General features: G+C 48.6%; 4 protein-coding genes and 1 non-coding gene across 5 annotated transcripts; 2 read left to right on the forward strand and 3 right to left on the reverse strand.

Annotated features, from left to right (window-relative positions):
- Positions 1-407: 407 nt before the first annotated feature.
- TRNAL-AAG lies at positions 408-488 on the forward strand. Its single transcript has one exon. It is a non-coding gene; the product is annotated as a tRNA-Leu (tRNA).
- A 298-nt stretch (positions 489-786) lies between these two features.
- On the reverse strand, positions 787-4,289 carry LOC112881519 (26S proteasome regulatory subunit 4 homolog). Its single transcript, XM_025946252.1, has 5 exons — positions 3,650-4,289; positions 2,662-2,907; positions 2,106-2,492; positions 1,881-2,021; positions 787-1,101 (listed from the first exon to the last, which is right to left on the reverse strand). The coding sequence occupies exons 1-5, from the start codon at positions 4,133-4,135 to the stop codon at positions 1,018-1,020; spliced, it is 1,344 nt and encodes a 447-aa protein (XP_025802037.1). The 5' UTR covers positions 4,136-4,289; the 3' UTR covers positions 787-1,017.
- Positions 4,290-4,689: 400 nt separating this feature from the next.
- LOC112882519 (CASP-like protein 4B1) lies at positions 4,690-5,850 on the reverse strand. The gene is made up of 2 exons (XM_025947596.1): positions 5,225-5,850; positions 4,690-5,088 (listed from the first exon to the last, which is right to left on the reverse strand). Exons 1-2 carry the CDS (start codon positions 5,666-5,668, stop codon positions 4,885-4,887), a joined length of 648 nt encoding a protein of 215 aa, XP_025803381.1. The 5' UTR covers positions 5,669-5,850; the 3' UTR covers positions 4,690-4,884.
- A 2,418-nt stretch (positions 5,851-8,268) lies between these two features.
- Positions 8,269-9,358, reverse strand: LOC112881373. The gene is made up of 3 exons (XM_025946028.1): positions 9,268-9,358; positions 8,846-9,145; positions 8,269-8,322 (listed from the first exon to the last, which is right to left on the reverse strand). The coding sequence occupies exons 1-3, from the start codon at positions 9,322-9,324 to the stop codon at positions 8,269-8,271; spliced, it is 411 nt and encodes a 136-aa protein (XP_025801813.1). The 5' UTR covers positions 9,325-9,358.
- Positions 9,359-18,979: 9,621 nt separating this feature from the next.
- On the forward strand, positions 18,980-21,000 carry LOC112881498. The gene has a single exon (XM_025946210.1). The coding sequence runs from the start codon at positions 19,237-19,239 to the stop codon at positions 20,701-20,703; it is 1,467 nt and encodes a 488-aa protein (XP_025801995.1). The 5' UTR covers positions 18,980-19,236; the 3' UTR covers positions 20,704-21,000.
- Positions 21,001-21,133: the final 133 nt, after the last annotated feature.

Below are 21,133 nucleotides of genomic sequence, written 5' to 3' on the forward strand. Positions count from 1 at the left end.
GTTGCCACGAATGCAAAGAACAGAGTCCATGCTGATTGATCATCGATCACTCCATATTAACCCAGCTAGTGCTTTGCCTGAAAATTCTTGTTCTGAAGATACCAAAGTTGATACACCGCCACTTCTGGCTATTCCTCCAATGCAGTGGCTATCAGTCAAGGTTCATACAGGACCTATTACTTACAGGAAACCATCCGGAAAATACCCTGTGCAGCGTGCAGAAGGCAGAATTCTGAAGATCACTGAGCTATCTGGGCTTGCAGCACATTCATACGAGGCTTGGTCAGAACCTGCAGGCACAAACCAGCCGTCAGGAGCAGAGACACACTCGCAACAACAAGAAGCAAGGCAGCAAGTTGCTCGTGCAGATTCTGACATGGACATGCAAGTCCCTGACAGGCCAACAGGTTGAGATGGCCGAGTTGGTCTAAGGCGCCAGATTAAGGTTCTGGTCCGAAAGGGCGTGGGTTCAAATCCCACTCTCAACACTACGAGTAGTAGTATTTTTTTTACCTGTCTCCAATTCCCAAGATTGTTCTTGAATATATATATTTTCTTTACAAAAGAAGAAATATCGTAGATTCCAGTTCGCACTTTTGTACCAAGTGAGTGATATGCTAGGGATAAATAATAAATGATATCAAGCATGAATCACTTTGTTGTAAACAAACCAAATTGACAAATGCATTTTCTTCGATAGTAATGGAGGCCCGCAGTTTTTGAACGAAAATACCATCATGTTTGGCCTCCGGCATTTTCTTCGATAGTGCATGTTCATTGCGGCCATGAGAAAAAGTAAAAGCTGTATACCGCTGACAAGCATATTTTTAGTGCCTGCACAGCGCTCCAGGATCCTCTCAGAGGGAATTTTACTTCAAAATAAATCAAAGGATAATACATGTTTTCCAAACTGAGTGCGACAAGTCCTATGACAACCAAGCCAGCATATCTCCCATGATGAAGAGAAGTGCTACTACAATAAAGATAGCTTGTCCTGACAATGAAGGGATCAATTCGTTACATGTAGAGACCATCTGGGACGCCTTCCTTTTTCTTGTACATCACCTTCTCCTTCGCCTTCTTGAAATCCGCATGGGTCACCTGCGTACCAGAAAACAACACATCAGCAATGCCATATGATACTATGTACAAGCAGCCAGGCACATTACATAAAGCAAACACTAGAATGCAATGAGCATGACACATCTATCTATGCTCTGAGGGAGGAAGCCAAACAGCAGCTACTGTTAACAGATAACTTCTTTACAAATTCAGTCAGCTCACAAAGTTACACTAAACAAAGTCAGAAAACAGTATATTGGTCATTTCCACCAGCAAGAGCCAACAGCACAGCATAAGACTGCCAAATTGAATTGAAACCATGTAACAGTATATGCAAAATTTATGATCAGATTGCACAAGGCACCTAGCAAAACTTGGAAGACCCAAAATACTCAAGAAGAAGAAAGCCAAAAGGCACTTTAAATTAAACAAAGAACTTTCCCAAATTACAGCCAGCGCACAGTTTGACACAAGAACTATGTTCCAGACTTTCAGTATTTGTTCATATATTGCCACTTACAACAGCTCAAACAGGTAAACCTTGTAGTTCACAACATGCAAATTTTAAGATCTGTTCCAAGCCACATTGATTTGTAGTTGAATGTGTGGATCTATTGGATTTAGGACACTACACCTTTCTATCATATGAAATAGATAAAGAGCAGTGCTACCAGTAGTAAGGAAACAGCAGCGACTAAGTTAAAAGCACCCAAATAGCATTTCCATTTATAGCAAATGAGAGGTTGGATTTTCTGAATACTTGTATTCATCCAAAACGTTTAATCTGACTGAAAGTAGTGATAAATCCCGAGTCTTACCTTCATTCTACGTTCTCGCAATGCTAGCAACCCAGCTTCCGTACAAATAGCCTTGATATCAGCCCCCGAGAACTCGTCCTTCGTCATCACGAATTCTTCCAAGTTCACATCATCGGCTAACGTCATTTTTGAGGTGTGTATCTGCACAATTTACAACCTCCCTAAGCACTAGCTGGATTCTCATTCCAGTAATGTAAAGCTTATCATTTGCAAAAGGTACAGTACCTGGAAGATGCGACGCCTAGTTTTAATATCTGGCAAAGGAAATTCAATCTTCCGGTCTATACGACCTGGCCGAAGCAAAGCTGGATCAAGACTTTCAATGCGATTTGTTGCTAGAATAACTTTAACATCTCCACGTGAGTCAAAACCATCTAGCTGATTCAGCAGCTCCAGCATAGTTCTTTGAATCTCACGTTCTCCTCCTGAATGAGCATCATATCTCTTTGTTCCAACTGCATCAATCTCATCAATAAAGACTATTGAGGGAGAAAGCTCATCAGCCACCCTAAAAAGTTCTCTGACTAGCTTGGGACCGTCACCAAGGTACTTTTGAATAAGCTCACTTCCAACAACACGCAAGAAAGTTGCAGATGTTGAGTTAGCGACAGCCTGCAGAGGCAGTTTCAAGTAATCACCACCCAAATATATGCTTTTTGAAAAGTATAAAGTAGAAAAACAGTGCATAATTTGGAGAATCATAGACAAGGCAGAAATCATGGAGGATTCAAGCCTGCAACTGCTATTGACAACTACTATGCTTGCAAGCCAGAACACTGACCTTGGCAAGTAGAGTTTTTCCTGTTCCAGGCTCTCCATACAATATGACTCCCTTGGGGGGCCTGATCCCAATGTCTTCATACAGCTCCGGATGGGTCAATGGAAGCTCAACTGCCTCTTTAATTTCTTGAATCTGAGCATCTAACCCACCAATGTCGGCATAAGACTCCAGAGGAGCTTTCTCAACTTTCATCACAGACACCATGGGATCAACTTCATCTTGCAATATACCAACCACAGACAGAACCTGAAGAAGCAAATATTTGAGTGAGTGAACTGACTCACTATACTTAGCAGTTGTTAAGTGCACAACAAAACAAGTATTATCTATGGAAGCATCTATTGAGCACAACTGAGTGCATAAGGAAAGAGTCTAGGACAGGACAATTGAGTGCCTACAAAGGGCACTAAAACGAATACATGTATAATGGTGGAACATGAAGGCAGCGCAGCCTTGACATCGCATACAGTATGGATCCTAAAACAACCACCACGCAGAAATAAACACAATGGAATGGGCACCGAGACATGTGAATCTGAACAATCAGGAATGGGCCCTTAGTTGGTCATCCTTGATTCGAAAAATAACCTCTAAACCCTAACCTTTATTCATCGGGTAGGTATAATAGTACTAGGCAAAACGCTAACAACAGCAAGGTTCCAATACATTAGCCACCAATCCACAGCGCTAGATAAATGTCAGCTCCATGGTTCGCTTAATCTAATCTATGTGAAAACCTTGATTAATTAACTGGCCCATAGAACAAAAGGATAGCGAAAAATTCCCCATGAATTCTACAAAAATCCCAGACCTAACAACCAACCTCAAGAGATACCGAGCACCCTTCAATCGCCTTTAAATCAAATTCGCAATGACCAGGGAGCAGGAGCAGGTAGTAGTAGATCGGGGATGTTTATTTAGATCGAGGAGGAGGAGGAGGAGGTTAGCGACTGGCGAGCGGTAGATCCGGTCCGCCCTAGAAACGAACCTTGTTGTGCATGAGTATGGAGCATCCCGGCTCGAGCTGGTCCTTGTCGACGAATGAGAGGATGCCGACGTAGTACTCGGGTCCGACGGAGGAGGATACGATGGCGTGGCTCTCGTCGATGATCTCCTCGAGGGATCCGACGCTCATGGGCGTGCCGCGGAGGTCGTCGACCTTGGATCGGTCCTCCTCGGCCTTGTCCTCCTGCGGGCGGAGTCGCTCCTGCGCGGCGACGAACTCCTCCTCCATGAGGAGGTAGTCCTTGACCCGCTCGAGCTTGAGGAGGCGGAGGCGGCACTTGGAGAGCGGCGCGACGTTGGGGAGGCGCGCGGCGGCCTCGGCGCCCTTCTGCTTGCGCTGCTTGCGGCCGACGCGGGAGGGGGCGGCGGGCGGCTCGAACTTCTTGTCCTTCTTGTCGGCGCCGTCCCCGGGCTTGCGGTCGCCGGCTCCTCCCTGCTTGCCCATGCCTCCAGGAGTGCCCTGCCCCATGGTCGGCGGCCGGCGGGCGAGGTTGCTGGTAGTTGGATTTGGGTTTGCTTGGATGCCTCCTTCCTTCCTTGGGATGGCTGGCTTTGAGGATGGAGATGCGATGCGCCCCCTTCCTTGCCCTTTTCCTCCCTCTGCACCTTCAACTTCCCCTGCAAGATGAAGGGCGGCGAAGCAGACGCCGCTCCCAGTTTGGGCTGCGCCGCCCCTCTCCCTCAGCAAAATCGGCCCAAATAGTATATAGTTGCGAAAATGGGCCGTCTACTGGAGCAGGCCTGACGATGATGTCACATTGCCGCCGTATGGGCTTCATCATCTTGTTTTTTCTCCCCCTTTTTTTTTGAGACGAAGGCTTCATCATCTTCCACACACACACACACACACACACACGTGTTTCGTCCGTCCTTCTTCTTCTTTCAAAAAGCGTTAATAAATAAATTAAAAGGCAGCGATCGATTGCTTGTTCATTTTGTTTGGTTTCTGTTGCTATCACAAGAAGAATTCACAGAGTCTTCTTCTTACGGCAAGAATTTCAGGCAAAATAAAAGAGAAAGAAAGAAAGCAACTGCATCATTTGTTTGTGTAGCACCCACCCACACTCGCGCCTGCCATCACCAAAGTGTAACTAGCTTTTTTTTAACTTTTTAGATTAAGGGAAATCCCAGCCTCGAACATAAGTGTAACTAGCTAGCTAGCTAGCACTACATATCATATATCATCGCCAGATCTGTCCAGTACATGCAGCTGGTACGCTAGTATGGTTGCGCGGCGGCGGCGGCGGCGGAGATCCTGAAGCCGGAGATGATGGCGGAGAAGGCGAGCGCTGCGAAGGCGGCGAAGGCGAGGCTGATGGCGGCTACCATGGCGTCCGTGAAGATGTTGATGACGGCCGACCTCATGCGGATGGTGATGGGGAGCGCAGCCGACGCCGCCGTGATCAGAAGATACGCCACCACCTGCTTGCATGTTGCCACGCATATCAATCATCAATCCATACCTGGTCGCCGGCCGGCGAAATGCATGATAACGAGATAGAGGAGGATATAGATCATATATATCCATGAGATGATGATGCCCTAGCTAGCTAGCTACCTGGTCGCCGGCGAAATGGAGAATTCCTGATCCCGAGGTGGAGGCGGCGGCGCGCATCCGGCGCAAGCTGCGGAACGCCTGCGCGGCCGAGTAGAGGCAGGCCACGAGGGAGGCCCCCAGAAGGTACCTGTACTCTTGGTAGCGGGCGAACTCCATCCAGTCGCCGTGGCGGCAGGACGCGACCAGCGCCACGGCCACGAACGACAGCAGCGCGGCGGCCGCGCGCAGCGCCAGCACGATGCCGTCGAGCGCCCGGCGTTCCTCCCAATAATAAGTCGTCGTCGTCGTCGTCGTCGTGGCGGTGGGCGGGTACATGTGGTTGTGGCCGTTGTATGATTGGTACCCCGCGGTCTTGTTGTGGTGGATTCCCGGCGGCGGCGGGGGAGGCTGCTTGGCGACGTAGGCGGGGCTACTGCTACTGGTGACGACGGCCATGGCGGCCATGCCTTAGCGGAGAAGCAAGCAAGCGATCGGGAGGGAGGGAGATGCTGGCTGGCTGGTGGCTACTGCCTACTGCCTACTGCTTTGCTTTGCTTTGCTTTTGTTGGGGGCCAGCAAAGCCACGGAGTGGGGTCAAAAAGGAATTAAGGTGGTGGTGCGTGCTAGGTGAGGGGCACGAAACCTGGACTGGGCTGGGCTGGGCTGGGCTCCCATGGAATCGAATCGATGGCCTCGCGTGTTTTTTTCAAGAAAGGGACCAGATTTTATTAAAAGAGAACCCCTTTTACAACTGAGATCTCAACATAAAATAAAATTACATTGAAGTACGCCACTAGATCCCTATCCTTCATCTTCCTTGCATCCGGTGATATCCACTGCGGTGATATCCACTGCTTGAGGAAACTCCATTGCCATGGAACTTCACCAGATCCGACCACGAGAATCGTAAATTCCACCAACAGAAAAATCCACAATCGTGGAGACCGCAAAAGAGGTGCAGTATGCTCAGCCACTGTAGGGAGTAAAGGGCGCCGAAAGTACATCGGCCATATCTTGAACCGACCATAAGACCCGACACCGTCGTTAGCCATCACCAGCGATGGCCGGAAGGATAGATCCGGCACCACCAGTGGTATCACCAGCGGCCGAAAAGATGATTCCACCAAAGGGGAAAATAGATCGAGTCCGCCACAAAAATATCAGCTGAGAGCTAGGCGGAGGTTCTCACAATACTACCGCTCCGCTCTCACTACGCCAGAAGCCCTAATCTGAGACGCGCCCTAGGCAAAATGCTAGACGCGTAGGGGTCGCGTCCCGCATTACCGCGTCGCAGATAAAAAAGTAATCTGAGACGCGCCTCACGCGCGTCTCAGATTACCAAAACGCAAGACGCGCCTCACTTACGGCTCGTCTCGCCTTGGCTTCACACAGGCTTCCCTGAGAGCCAAATGCAAGACACGCTCTAGGCTAGGCGGGTCTCGCATTAGTCTAAGATGAGAGACGCGCCTCACTTACGGCGCGTCTCGCCTTGGCTTCACACAGGCTTCCCTGGGAGCAAAATGCGAGACGCGCTCTAGGCTAGGCGGGTCTCGCATTAGTCAAAGATGGGAGACGCGCCTCATTTACGGCGCGTCTCGCCTTGGCTTCACACAGGCACTCCTGGGAGCCAAATGCGAGATGCGCTCTAGGCTAGGCGGGTCTCGCATTAGTCACAGATGGGAGACGCGCCTCACTTACAGCGCGTCTCGCCTTAGCTTCACACAGGCGCCACTGGGAGCCAAATGCGAGACGCGCTCTAGGCTAGACGTGTCTCGCATTAGTCACAGATGGGAGACGCGCCTCATTTACGGCTCGTCTCGCTTTGGCTTCACACAGGTGGCCCTGGGAGCCTATTGAGAGTCGCGCCCCAAGCGAGGCGTGTCTTGCATTAGTCTACCTCCAACAGGGGCCTTTTCTTTCCCCAGCTGCATCCTGGAACTAGCCAGGATTTGGCAGCTGCAATCAAATACCTGCAAAAGATTTCAATTCACAGAATTCACCGCAATCATCGCACGCATCCATACAATTCACATAGTGCGATACACACAAGGAAAGATGGTATTATATAACACATGTACAATCAATTAGCAACAATGATCGATAAGAACAATAGAGTACATGCAAAGCAAGTCTCTCAATCTAGCTCAATGTCGCGGGCCGTGCTATCGTGGATGGAACTCCCCCTTTGTGTTGACCACCTCCATCACGAGGAATCCCGCTAGCCTCTCTCGGATATCCTTCACGTTACCAAGCGTCGTTTGATTGAAATAATCATCTTCGTCCTTCGAAATATAATTACAAGCAGTTAGAATACAAGATGAAGACAGATTTTTTTAATTATAACACGTGATAATTCTTACCGTGAAATCCGGTTTCTCTGCAACTAGAAGCATGTTGTGGCAAACATAGAACCCACATGAGTTACCCGAGGGTTGCCGTGTGCACTACATGTCAAAGATAGATAGAAATTAGCATTTTGCGACACTTAGAACCAAGAAAACATCGTAATAGTAAAGCGATTTAGTTATAGTAGTTACCGTCCACGTGGTGTGATGTGTAAACGCAGCTTGACGTTGCTCTTTGTATCCTTCTTTGGCCCTAAGATGCCTGTCAAGAGACCTAAACACAGACATCCGGATGTTATATTACAAATGCTTCTGAAATGGGCAAATGATAAAAAACTAAAGCAAACAACAAACTTACTCGTCAAGGATTGAGATGACTAGAGAATAATCACGTATCTGAGGCGCGCCCGACTCATCTGATGGAATGCTCGAGTCAAGGTAGAAGACTTGCTTGCTCCTGACATTGATGATGAGTGTAACCCAATGGTTGCCTGGGTTGTACGGCACCACAATGTGCTCCTTGTCAGCATGTACTCCCATGCACTTCACCATGTACCTAACCAAGTTGAAATGGAAACAAGCGGTTACATGTGTTAAATGGAAACAAGTGACTACATGTGGCTACAAGTTGAAATGAAAACAAGTTTAATTGTTGCATGTGCGCACCTGACCAAGCTATCTCTATCTGTCAGCATAAATGTCACCGTCATCAGCTGTGGGTCAATGTACCCACACTTCTTTCCGGTTCGACGCCTTGTCTCTTGTTGCATGTGCCTACACGATCCATATGAATTGAAATAGAAACGACTTAAATTGTTGAACGTATATCAAATGCATTGAAATGGAAACAAGTCTTAATCGACTTACAATGCAAAGCACCGAATGAGAGAAAGATCCAAAGCGTCGAGGTTGAAAAGGTCGAACAAATCGCTCCAGGCAACAATAAAGATGTTGCTGTTGCCCTCAAGCTGCAGAAAGTGCCGCTCTTCGTATGACACCATGATTTCCTCGGCTTGATTGACATTTTGCATGTAGTACTTGTGCAGGTCCATACAATATGGACCTGCTGCCCGAAGCTCAGAGACACTAAGCAAGGCCTTTCCAACCCTGTACTTTGGATTCTCAGAAGTGTAAGCCCTTGTGACCGGTTGTTTTATCCGCTCCACCTTTTTCTTACCCTCTGATATCTCCCGCTTCGTCGCCATCGGCCTACTCTGCTTCTTCCTCACAGGATTAGCCTTGCTTGGCTTCTTGGGAGCGGTAGCTGGCTCTGTCGGAACAGGTGGAGGGGGGTAACCTGAGGCTGAGTAGGGACAGGAGGATGCGGTTCCGATAACGATTCCCGTGTATCCGGCAGCTGTGGGCATGGCTCAGAAAACGTCGGTGGCACTGCAGCACTCTGTGGCTGAGGTTGACTGGTCGGTACTGAATCTGCATCTGCTGGATCAATATGAATACCAGCTCTCCGCCACTGAACCCTTCTCGCAACTGCATCCCGCAAAGTGGTGGTCATGTCATCTGGTGGCACCTCCAGCTTGATATTCTTAGCAAACTCATGCACGTAGTCAATCTTGACCACAGCACAATCAGCCCTGACCTGCAACAACATCAACAACAACAACAAAGCCTTTAAATCTCAAGCAAGTTGTACATACCAAAAGAAAAAAAACAAAAAGAAATAGGAGAAAAGAAAAGAGAGGCAAAGACCAATGCACTGACCTGGACACCTTCAAGCTGGGACATACCGGGATACACAAGCCCGTTCCCGACCTCCATGAAAGATGAATCTCCGACCAGCTGCACGAGAAGACTGCATCGGGTCACAAATATGAATTCGTACTTCACAAATATTCACACATTATCATATCTCACAAAGGCACAATTAAAGTCACACTTTTACCATATTTCACAAAGGAACAATTAAAGTCACACAATTCCCATACTTGACAAAGGAACAATTAATATACATTGTGTGCCCAATCATTTTGCTACTTTCCGTTGATCCCTTGGTTTTTTGAAATTCTTGACTTTTTCTTTATGGTCGTTGCGCAAGTAGGGAGTTTCGTTGGCCGATGGTATTCTTGGCTTGATCATTGAGGTGGCGAAAGGAGATATCTCATCAAACTGATCGAACTCTTCCTCGTCGACCGCATTCTCAACACCGACGATTCGCCGTTTTCCAGGTATAACCACCTTGAGTCTTTTGTTTGTGGTGTCGGAAACATAGAACACTTGAGCCACATGTTGTGCGAGGACGAAAGGGTCCGTCTCGTATCCGTGACGGCTAAGATCGACACTAACGAACCCGTACTTGTCTTTTTGTACACCTCTATTTGCATCAACCCAATTGCAACGGAAAAGAGCAATTTTAAAACCGTGAAAGTCAAGCTCCCATATCTCTTGTATTTGACCATAGTACGCAGTTTTGTCCTCTCCGTTAACATCGTAAGCATCAACACGTACACCACTATTCTGATACATGCTTTTCTTATCTTGTCGTTCGGTGTAGAACGTGTATCCATTTATGTCATACCCTTGGTATGTCATAACGGTGAATATAGGACCAAGAGCCAAAATTTTGAGTTGTTCACTTATAGGAGTATCTGATCGTGAAATTCGATTCCGGAGCCAACCACAGAATTTGTTCATGTGTTCCTTTGCTAACCATGATTCACTGTGTACAGGATTCTCTCTAAGCAACAGCTCCTTGTGCTCATCGAAGTACTCAGACACAATGTCCATTTGTTGCAACACGTGGAAATGAGCCCTATGAAATAAATCTCGATCTGGAATTATAGCCTTCTTCCCGATCGTCCCCGTGCCTGTGAGCCTCCCCTCATGACGAGACTTGGGAACACCAACCGGGTTACTCGGGTCAGCGTAGTTTAGAGCCCACTCAATGGCTTCCTCTGTACAATATCCTTGTACCATGCTGCCCTCGGGGAAAGCTCGATTTCTTACTAGTGACTTCAAGATGCCGTTGAATCTCTCGTACGCATACATCTGGTGAAGGAACACAGGACCAAGTAGCTTTATCTCCTTGATAAGATGGCCCGTGAAATGAAGGCTGATATCGAAAAAGGCAGGTGGAAAATACATCTCAAGAACGCACAAAGTTTCATAGTGCTTCTTTTCCAATGACTCAAGATCTTCTTCACTTAGAACCTTTTGACCAATTGCATTAAAGAAAAAGCACAGGTTCATAATAGCCTCCCGAACATTGACCGGTAGGATATTCCGAATTCCTACGGCAATCATCTGCGTCAGCAATACATGGTAATCATGAGACTTTATGCCGGGAGATAGCTTTAGATCAGGCATTGATACAAGCTTCGAGACGTTGGTTGAGTAGCCAGTTGGAACTTTCACACTTTTCAAGAACTCGCAAAACTCCTTCTTCTCATTCTTTGACAGGGTGATGCATGATGTGGGCAGCTCCATTCCTTTAACGGAGTCATCATTGAGCCACAACTCTTCTCTAATTTTCATTTTCTTCAGATCAGCTCGTGCATGTGCGTGATCTTTCGTTTTTCCGTCCATGTTAAGCAATGTGCCGAGAAGGCTCTCACAGACATTCTTCTCCACGTGCATCACATCAATAGAGTGACGGATGTCTAAGTCCTTCCAATACGGTAGCTCCCAGAAAATCGACTGCTTCTTCCACATGTCATCTTCTTCAACAACGACCTTCTTGCCCCTCTTGCCTTTCTTCTCTCCTTTCCGCTTACCGAGGACAACATGGACATTCTTAACCATTTCGTAGACATCATGACCTGAGAAATGCGGAGGAGGACGCCTCTTCTCGGCCTTACCGTTGAAGTGATCACACATGTTCCGGAACGGGTGTTTCATTCCAAGGTAGCGTGTATGTCCCATGTACACTATTTTTTTTGACTCACTCAAGTACTCAGAGTCTGTCTCTCTCAAACAATGTGGGCACCCGCAACCTACTTTCTTGCTCTGTCCGGACAAGTTCCGTGCCGCTGGAGAGTCACTGATAGTCGCGAACAAAATGGCTCGAAGCTGAAAGTACTCACGCTTGTACTCATCCCAGACCTCCACTCCTTCACACCACAGCAACTTCAGATCGTCAACCAAAGGACTGAAATAAGTGTCGATGTCATTACCAGGTTGATGTGGCCCCGGTATCAAGCCCGACAGCATAATGTACTTCCGTTTGTTACACAACCAAGGTGGAAGGTTGTATATCGTCAGAACAATTGGCCAGGTGCTATGTGTGCTATTGTTCATGAATGGGTTCATGCCATCTGTGCTCATTGCAATCCTAATATTCCTCGGATCTTCCGCAAATTTAGGATATCGCAAATCTATGTTCCGCCATTGTGTGGCATCAGCAGGATGTCTTATCAACCCGTCCACCTTATGCTTCTCCTTGTGCCATCGCAACAATTCTGACTCCTTTTTGTTTGCAAACCAGCGCACCAATCGTGGAACAATTGGAAAGTACCAAAACACCTTTTTAGGTCCGCCCTTTGTTCTGTTGCAGTCCTCATCATCACCACCATCTTTTCTACGGTTGAATCGATCGAGTCCACAAACAGGGCACTTCTCAAGGTCCTGATAATTCGAGCCACGATAGAGAATGCAATCATTCTTGCACGCATGGATCTTTTCCACCTCCAATCCCAACGGACAGATAATCTGTTTGGCCTCATAAACGGTCTCAGGGACGGTGTTGCCTTGTGGAAGCATGTCCTTAAGGAGTGCTAACAACTCCTTGAAACTGCCATCACTCCATCCGTGGATTGCTTTCAACTGGAAAAGCTTCACCATCGCAAATAGCCTTGAGTATTTCAATCCACAACCAGGATAGAAAGGTTTCTTAGAGTCTTCGATCATCCTCTTGTACTTTCCGAATTCGGCTCCTTTGAACTCATCGTCGCCGTGTCTGTCAGCATTGCAAACCATCTCCTCTATGTTATCAACCTGTCAAGCCAGACATGAAATGTCATATTAGCACGACCTTATTATTCTAATTGTAAGCTTTATTATGGGGCCGGGTTTGAGTACTACCTGTTCCATGATGTCGGCATTGCTCAACCCTAGTATATCCGCCTCATCCACATCGTCGTCCTCTTCTTCGACAACACTATGGACCTCCCTCTCCACATAGGAATCCCTACTCTCTGCTTCATTAAGTCCTTCTTCACCGTGTTTATTCCAACATCGATAATCCTCCATGAATCCACGTTTGATCAAGTGTGATTTCAACACGTGCTCTTGAAGATATCGCTTCTCATTTTTGCAATTTTTGCATGGGCAATAGAGATACTGTATACCATTGTCCACCATATCTTTCTTCGCGTTCTTAATGAAGGCTTCAACACCATCCATAAAGTCCTTGCAAAGGCGTGGACCATACATCCAACGCCGATACGACATCTATATAGAATATGAAATCAAAACGTTAGGATTCTCATAGTTTGGGGCCATGCACAACTAGTGTTTAAGTTCAAATATTGTTAGATGGCAAATGACATGATATCATGTGCTAGAAAAAATATTTTAAGATTTTCATCTTTACTTTTCATGCTATATGATTTATCTCGGATTTATTTAGTATTAGATGCTCTTAACGTCTGAAGACAATCATGGAAAAATCTTGGTGTATTTTCGAACATAAGTTATAATGCCCTATTCTAGCCATAAAAGTTTGAACTTAGAACTTAATTATTACATGGTGAACCAAAAGAATCGATATCATATCGGAGTTACCTTGCCACTGCCCCCGCGACACACGACAGCAAGAAGAGGCTCGATGGTGCTCCAGCCGCCCGCCGCGAGACGCTCCCCACGAGATCTCCACCGCCCGCCGCGGCAGATCCACCCAGCCGCACATCCGCCAGCACCACTTTCCCCAGATCCACCCAGCCGCACCACCAAAGTATCAGACTGCAAGTTCGGATAGCTTGTTCGGACCTCCAGACCCCCAGGCGGGTCTTGTCTGAGGTGGGAACAAATGCAAGACGCCCATGATCTGAGACGAGCCTTGCAGTCGCGCGTCTCCCATCCTCATGATCTGAGACGTTCCGTCCAAAGGCGCGTCTCCCATCTGATGATCTGAGACGAGCCTTCCAGTGACGCGTCTCCAGACCCCCAGGCGGGTCTTGTCTGAGGTGGGAACAAATGCAAGACGCCCATGATCTGAGACGTGCCTTGCAGTTGCGCGTCTCCCATCCTCATGATCTGAGACGATCCGTCCAAAAGCTCGTCTCCCATCTCATGATCTGAGACGAGCCTTGCAGTAGCGCGTCTCCCATCCTCATGATCTGAGACGTTCCGTCCAAAGGCGCGTCTCCCATCTGATGATCTGAGACGAGCCTTCCAGTGACGCGTCTCCCATCTCATGATCTGAGACGAGCCTTGCAGTAGCGCGTCTCCCATTTGTCTCAGTAAAGTAAAGCGAGACGCGTCCCGGCTATTTATCGAAAGAAAATTATAGTCACGAGATGTACTGCTGAACGAGATGACCACGGCTGAAATCCCCCTCCCCAGCGTCCCGGAGACCGAGGACCTCGCCACCGCCAAAATCCCCCTCCCGAGCGTGCCGGAGACCGCGGCGCTCGGCATCACCCTCCTCGGCGCATCCTCCGAGACCGCCGCGCTCCCGGAGTGCACCGCTTCGGAGATCACAGCGGTCGCCACCGGCAGATCTGCGGCGCCTCCTCCAACGGGCTTCTGCACCACCAGCCGCAGATCTGCGACACGGGGACCGCAGCTCCCTTCACCACCAACATCCCCGGGCTTCTCCACCACCAGCCGCAGATCTGCGACACGGGGACCGCAGCTCCCTTCACCACCAACATCCCCGGGCTTCTCCACCACCAGCCGCAGATCTGCGACACCGGGACCACAACGCCCTTCACCACCAACATCCCCCGCACATAAGGATCGGGTACCTCCCATTGTTGAATGTATTTGTTGGAATCGTCGCATTCTGCCTGAATCTGCATCAGCAAACCCACGGAGGAAGCTTCTCTTTGTTTGCTTTAGTGGTAGTACTCTATCGATTTCTATTGTCTCACGAAACCCACGAAACACGAGCTGGCCCAGGATGAAATTTCCGAGCTGGTCGAAGCTGTTTAGCTGCTTCGGCGGCTGCCTCCCCTGCAGCGACTGTTCAGTCACCCTAAACTGCTGTGGCTCGGGGAACAACAACGTTTACAAGGGGGAGGATGGTGATTCAGCTCGCGAAGCTGCTAGCGCTCGTAAGCCAGCGCCATTGCCTGATTTAATATCTATCTAATAATTAATATCGATGTAATAATAATTGCTGGATTTAGCTAGACATTGTAATGCTGGATTTAGCTAGACATTGTAATGTATTGTGAGAATATTTGTATTTCAGACATTGTAATGTATTGCTGAATTTACTAATGTAATGTAATGTAAGCCGGTTCGTTCGGTTTCAAGGGATTGATTCCATGTAATATGTATTGTACGCTACAGACGCGCCACCGCCACCCCCCCCCCGATCAATGCGAGACGAGCCTTACAAAGGCCCGTCTCGCATTACTTGTCAACGATTTTTATAAAGCCACAGAAATTAATGCGCGACGAGCCTTAGTAAGGCGCGTCTCTCATTACTTTCTGTGGCTTTATAAAATGATCGGAGACAAGCCCTCCCACGGCGCGTCTCGCATTGAGGTGGGAACAAATGCGAGACGCGCCGTGGGAGGGCTTGTCTCCGATCATTTTATAAAGCCACAGAAAGTAATGAGAGACGCGCCTTACTAAGGCTCGTCGCGCATTAATTTCTGTGGCTTTATAAAAATCGTTGACAAGTAATGCGAGACGGGCCTTAGTAAGGCGCATCTCAGATCTTAAAATGATCGGAGACTTGCCCTACCACGGCCCGTCTGGCATTTGTCTCTTACCCTCCCCCACCCCACGCAGCGCCGCGCCCGCATTTTTAGCGCGTCTTTCTTTCTGTAATCTGCGACGTGCCCTTAGAGGCTTGTCTCAGATTGCTTGCTCCTATTTGCTGTTTTGGCGTAGTGTCTTCAATCAATTGTTAAGAATGAAATTGAGGAGAAGAAGAGGGTTTGGATAGTTATAGTCTCCCTGGTTGGAACTTTGGTGGCCATGCTGTTTGGTGTTATCCTTAAGATGAAGTGAAGAAAAAATGAAGTTCCTTTTGTTGATCTGTAATGGTGTGTTAGCTGGGAAGTCAGGACTAGATGTGGTAGTAGTTCAAGTGTGTTTGATGATCAGAACTTGGCTACAACTAACCTCACCACTGGTGGTTGGTGTCTTTTGTGGGCATGTACCATTAATTCGGCTTGTATGTCGTGCTTTTGGTGTCTTTTCGTAGGGAAGCAATATGAGAAATAGGGAAGAACGTAAGGTAGAACCTGTCCCTAGTTCATCTCACTCCCCGTTTACCTTTCCTACGTTATGGGCCTACGTTATGGGCGTACCATTGCTTCACTCTCTCAGCAAGGGAGAAAGGAAACAACTTCCACCGAAGTGTTTCTTATGCCATTCCCACAATGGTTAGGTATGAGCACAATTGATCAAACTCTCGCAGGTGGTGATAGGGATTTTCGTCATCAAAACCAGAGAATGTTTGTTCCCGAACCATGGCTATGAAGTCAGGATGGAGTTCGTAGCCAGAAACTGTGATGGGGTTGGAAGATTGTGATGGCTCTAAGAACTCGTCCTTGAGAGCAGAAAGTTTTTTAATAGAGATAGACTCCATGGTAACAAAAAGGATAAAAGAAAGGGTACACGGGCAAACTAGGTTCGAAGATAACTACAACAACCGTTCCCGGGCAACGGCGCCAGAAATGCTTGTTGGTATTTCTTAACGTTCACGAATTGAATCTGCAAGCGCACGGATATACCGCTGTAGCATTTCACCGGAAGAGTATTCAGGGCATCGTATATTTCTCAGGGAACAGAGGTGTAACGGTCTCTAGCTAGTTTACCTAGGAAAAGGAAGAGATAGGATGGTCCTGTGTAGTGTGGTTGATTAAAGATAGAGATACTTAAGAAACATAAGTTTAGGTATTACCCGTTTGCTTCGAGCATCGGCTTACACCTGGTCTGCTAAGTGTATCCGGCTATTAGCTCTACGCCCAACCCGAACATGGGGGACTACGAAGGACGGATAGAGCTATCACCACCTGCCGCCTACCCCGCCAAACCGTGGGAAAGGGTAGCAAACAAAGATGACTTCAAGTCTAAACACCACGTCTATGCTAACGATCACTACTTCTAACTCTGGCCAGACTCCGTCTTAAGACTCAAGTCCTAAACATCCGAGGACAAACGATGATCCCGCAAGCGAATGATAACTAGAACTTAATCTTGATCACCATCGTAGAAGAACCTAGTTACTTACTAAAAAAGGCTTGTATCCGCCGAGGTACAAGTAGAGGGAGGTCAACAACTCCGGCTTTTCTCCCAAAATTCTCCTCCACACACTCCCTAACTTACTCTACAAAGTAGCTCTAAAAGGGTGAAGTCCCCCTACTTCTTCTCTTCTCCAAGTGGTGTGTGTTGAATGAGGGGAGAGGGCCTCCTTTTATAGCCTCTCAGGACGGTTCCCATCATCTTTAAGTATGGAAACCTTAGCCACGGTTTTGAGGAAGCGTAGGGGTACTCCATGACAAAATGCACCTGGATGGGAACCTATCTTGGTTCGGCCGAACCAGGGTTAACCCTAGGTGAGCCTTCCCAGGCCCTACCTTCCTCTGGCTGGCTGGCAGGTGGGTCCTGGTGTTGATCCTTGGTGATTCGTGCCTTGGCGCATCCGTTTGGTCTGCCAGATGGGCCTTTCAATCCGTGTGCCTGCCTCTGATTGGTTGGAGGTGTATTTGTTGGCCTCTTGGGTTGATTTGCTTCAGGATGCGGGCCCTCCAATTCACGTGCTCGCATAGAACGCTCTGAAATATACTTTTTTCTTTGTTTAAGCGGTTTTCCTCTGTATGCACACACGATCTCCTATAAACAGTGATTCACCAAATCTTCTGGAAATGGTTAGTGTTAAACCCCTATCTCTCAGTTTTGGTGATTGTTTATCTTTGAGTGAAGCAAAAGTTGATAGTCGGATTTGTAACTTAATGACCGTCAACGGTGGTTGTGTGCTTCCTTCCCAGATATGCAACTCTGTGTTTGGCTGGAACCCTTGCCAAAATATGAGTACCATCAATAGTACCCACGTAGTCCTACATCATTGTATATAAGTTAGCCAGGCATCTTAAAGTTATGACTTGACTTACTAAAGTACGATCAGTGGGACATATCTTTGTGATCTTGAAATAGGGATACCACCTGCGTTTGTTTTGGATTTTAGAAAGTAACTGCATAACAAACTGAAACTATCAACTCATTTCTTAACTCACCTACTGCATACAAAACTTCTTGGAAATGCCTACTGATAGTTTCTGTAGATCTTCTAAAGGAAAGTTTTATGCAACTGAACCTTTGATTATGACCAACAACATGTAGGCATATAGCAACTTGCTCCTCAATGTTGCAGTGAATTGTATCTTTCAGTCAACGGATCACAAAGCTGGTAGATCACAAAGCTGGTAGAAAGCGGCCCTTCTCATCCTCATAAGCTCAACACATTAGGTATCAGTGTTGTTGAAGATGTAGGCTAGGTTATTTTGGCGCTGCTCATCTCTAGTAGACATTGGACCACAGGTGATAGATGGACGAGACTGACTCCTACACTTAGCAATAAACTAGGTACAGAGAACTACTACCATTGAAGCTTCCGTACACACCATCGTGAGACGCAACTCAGCAGGATCCATGGCTACATCATAGCATGTAACAAATAATCAATTACAAAAGAAGTAGTGCTGCTGCTGCTGAAATATTGCATCTAATATAAGGTAAAATAGCACGGCTGCGACATTAAACATGCATCACCCAGTGCCAACATACATCATCAACCACTTCAGAGAGCTTAGAAAACGTCCAGTTTCAATTTCAATACAATAGATCTAGCCTTATCCTGTCAGGATAAATGAGACACCACGAGTTCAGTACTACTACTTTATGCAAGTGCTCCAGATCTACGAGATACCGCAAAGAAAACTTCAAGGTAACATGCAGATCTACACATGAACGGACATAAAAGAGTACACATTCAACTAGCCGGACCACGAAGTTCAACTGGGCTGGGCTCCCATGGAATCGAATCGATGGCCTCGCGCGTTAAGCAAGCAACCAGGAGGCAGCGGTGTCAGCCGGGTCAGCCGAGCAGCCGATCCTTCCTTTTTCTTCTTCTGCTGGTTTCCCGAGCAGCCGAGCAGTAGTGGCTTGGGCTCGGCCCCTATTTACCCCAACTGCCATCATGGCCTTTTCACATGACCGTTGCTGGGACTGGAGGAGAGAGAGGCAGGCAGACAGGCAGCAGTGGCACGTGTCGTAATACAGAGGGAAACCCAGGGGCCCCAACCAGGCCCAAAAGCGGCGGGTGCATCGTCTCCTTCCCCTTCCTCTCCGTCTGGTCCGACCGACGAGGGCCGCAACACGAGATCGAGATGGAATCTGCCGCCGATTACCCCCCTCCCCTCCCCACCTTCTTCCGCTCCGCCCTCCCCCTCCTCCTCGCCTCCCTCGTCGGCGCCAACCACACCTCCGCCGGCTTCTGCTCCCGCTAGATCCCCCCCACCCCACCTCCCCTCCGCCGCCAGATCCACCCACATCATGCGGGCCCTCCTCAAGCGCGCGCTCCTCCTCGCCGTCGCCGCCCTCGGGCTCCGCCTCCTCTACGGAGCCTTCCTCGCCGTCTCTAGCGCCGCCAACGCCTGGCAGCTCTACCCGGCCACCGCCATCGCCACCGCCCGGAGGACCTACGTCCAGGCCGACGTCCCGGCCCCGGAGGCCTGGCGCACCCGCCACTGGCGCAGGGCCGTCGACTACCACGCAGCCGTGCTCGCGGACCACCTCGCCCATGGCATCCTCGCGCCGGCTTCCCGCGCCGTCTGCCTTGGCGGCGCGCACCAGGCGCTCGCCATGCGGGAGCTCGGGGTCGCCGCCGCCGTCGCCGTCCAGAAGAACCCGTCTCCGCCGCTCGTCGTCGCCGGCGACCACCGCCGCCTGCCCTTCAAGTCCGACACCGTCGACTTCGTCTTCGCCGGCCGCGCTCTCGACTCCACCAAGCGCCCCGCCGATCTCGCCGCCGAGGCCGCAAGGATCTTAAAGCCACAGGCCCATCTCGTCCTCCTCACGTCCAGCGCCGCCGACGCATACAGCCTCCGCTCGCTTCAGGCGCTTCTGCCATCCCTACGCCTGCTCCGATCTCGCGAGATCAACGCCCAGGACGCGCCTTCCACCCTCCGGGAACTAGTCTTCCAGAAGATTCATGCTCACACTCCCGCCTACTCTACCGACTCCACACCCACTTCATCATCATCAGCTAACAACTGCTCAGTTGGGGATCACAAGCTCCACCTCGTCACGCACGCCGAGCCACTCATCCAGGAGGAGCCCCTCAAGCCATGGATCACGCTCAAGAGAAACATCAACAACATCAAGTACCTCCCAGCGCTCGCCGATATCAGCTTCAAGCGCCGCTACGTGTATATTGATGTCGGCGCCCGCAGCTACGGCTCCAGTATCGGCAGCTGGTTCCGCAAGCACTACCCTAAGCAGAACCACACCTTCCAGGTGTACGCCATTGAGGCCGACCCCGTGTTCCACTCTGAGTATGCCGCCAAGAAGGGTGTCACGTTGCTTCCATATGCAGCCTGGGTCAAGAATGAGACGCTCAAATTCGAGATCAATGGTGACCCTGGAAAGGAGGATGAGGCCAAGGCCAATGGCCGTGGCATGGGCCGCATCCGCCCTGCAGCCGGGAACAAGATGTCCGGTGAGGTCAGGAGTGTCCCAGCGTTTGATTTTGCCCAGTGGCTGAAGCAGACGGTGACGGAGCAGGACTATGTGGTGATGAAGATGGATGTGGAGGGTACAGAGTTCGATCTGATACCAAGGCTGTTCGATACAGGTGCCATCTGCTTGGTCGACGAACTGTTCCTGGAGTGCCATTACAACCGGTGGCAAAAGTGCTGCCCTGGCGAGCGGTCACCCAAGTATGACAACACGTATGAGGAGTGCCTGGACCTTTTCAGTTCACTGCGGGAGAGTGGCGTTCTTGTGCATCAGTGGTGGTAAAGGCTTGATTGCTAATATGGTATATTGCTTTCTGAACTATTTCGGTGCAGATAGAGTTGAGCAACAGATGAGTTACAGAAGTTTTTTTTTTACTAGGTAATTTATTTCCACACTGTATTCATTCTTCCTGTAAACATGGCAATTCACAAATTGAATTGTTTTATCTGGTAGGATCTGTAGTTAAGAGGAATCAGGTCAAGGGAAAGAAATGTACTTAGGGGTGGTTGGATTTCCATTGAAACTTGCTGTTGATTGAAATCACCATTGTTGAGCAATGAATTGATTGTTGACATTTTATTCTTGAAGTTCCACTTTGTACTAGAATGTGCTCACCAGTTTGGTTGCAATGACATTGACTTTGGTTAGGAAAATCAGGTTGTGGTAGGTGATGCATAATTTCAGATAAAGGGCAAGAAAAACACTGCCCTTG

Source organism: Panicum hallii, chromosome 2 (assembly GCF_002211085.1).
Source record: "Panicum hallii strain FIL2 chromosome 2, PHallii_v3.1, whole genome shotgun sequence".
Lineage (NCBI taxonomy): Eukaryota > Viridiplantae > Streptophyta > Magnoliopsida > Poales > Poaceae > Panicum > Panicum hallii.

Excerpts from the sequence above, each read along its gene's own strand:
- LOC112881519 (XM_025946252.1), bottom strand. The coding sequence starts at position 4,135 with ATGGGGCAGGGCACTCCTGGAGGCATGGGCAAGCAGGGAGGAGCCGGC. Across the intron at positions 2,022-2,105 it reads CTAGGCGTCGCATCTTCCAG|ATACACACCTCAAAAATGAC; the intron begins GTACTGTACCTT and ends TAAATTGTGCAG. Across the intron at positions 1,102-1,880 it reads TGCGAGAACGTAGAATGAAG|GTGACCCATGCGGATTTCAA; the intron begins GTAAGACTCGGG and ends TCTGGTACGCAG.
- LOC112882519 (XM_025947596.1), bottom strand. The coding sequence starts at position 5,668 with ATGGCCGCCATGGCCGTCGTCACCAGTAGCAGTAGCCCCGCCTACGTC. Across the intron at positions 5,089-5,224 it reads TCCATTTCGCCGGCGACCAG|GTGGTGGCGTATCTTCTGAT; the intron begins GTAGCTAGCTAG and ends ACATGCAAGCAG.
- LOC112881373 (XM_025946028.1), bottom strand. The coding sequence starts at position 9,324 with ATGGAGGTCGGGAACGGGCTTGTGTATCCCGGTATGTCCCAGCTTGAA. Across the intron at positions 9,146-9,267 it reads CCCAGCTTGAAGGTGTCCAG|GTCAGGGCTGATTGTGCTGT; the intron begins GTCAGTGCATTG and ends ATGTTGTTGCAG. Across the intron at positions 8,323-8,845 it reads CTGTCCCTACTCAGCCTCAG|GCACATGCAACAAGAGACAA; the intron begins GTTACCCCCCTC and ends TGGATCGTGTAG.
- LOC112881498 (XM_025946210.1), top strand. The coding sequence starts at position 19,237 with ATGCGGGCCCTCCTCAAGCGCGCGCTCCTCCTCGCCGTCGCCGCCCTC.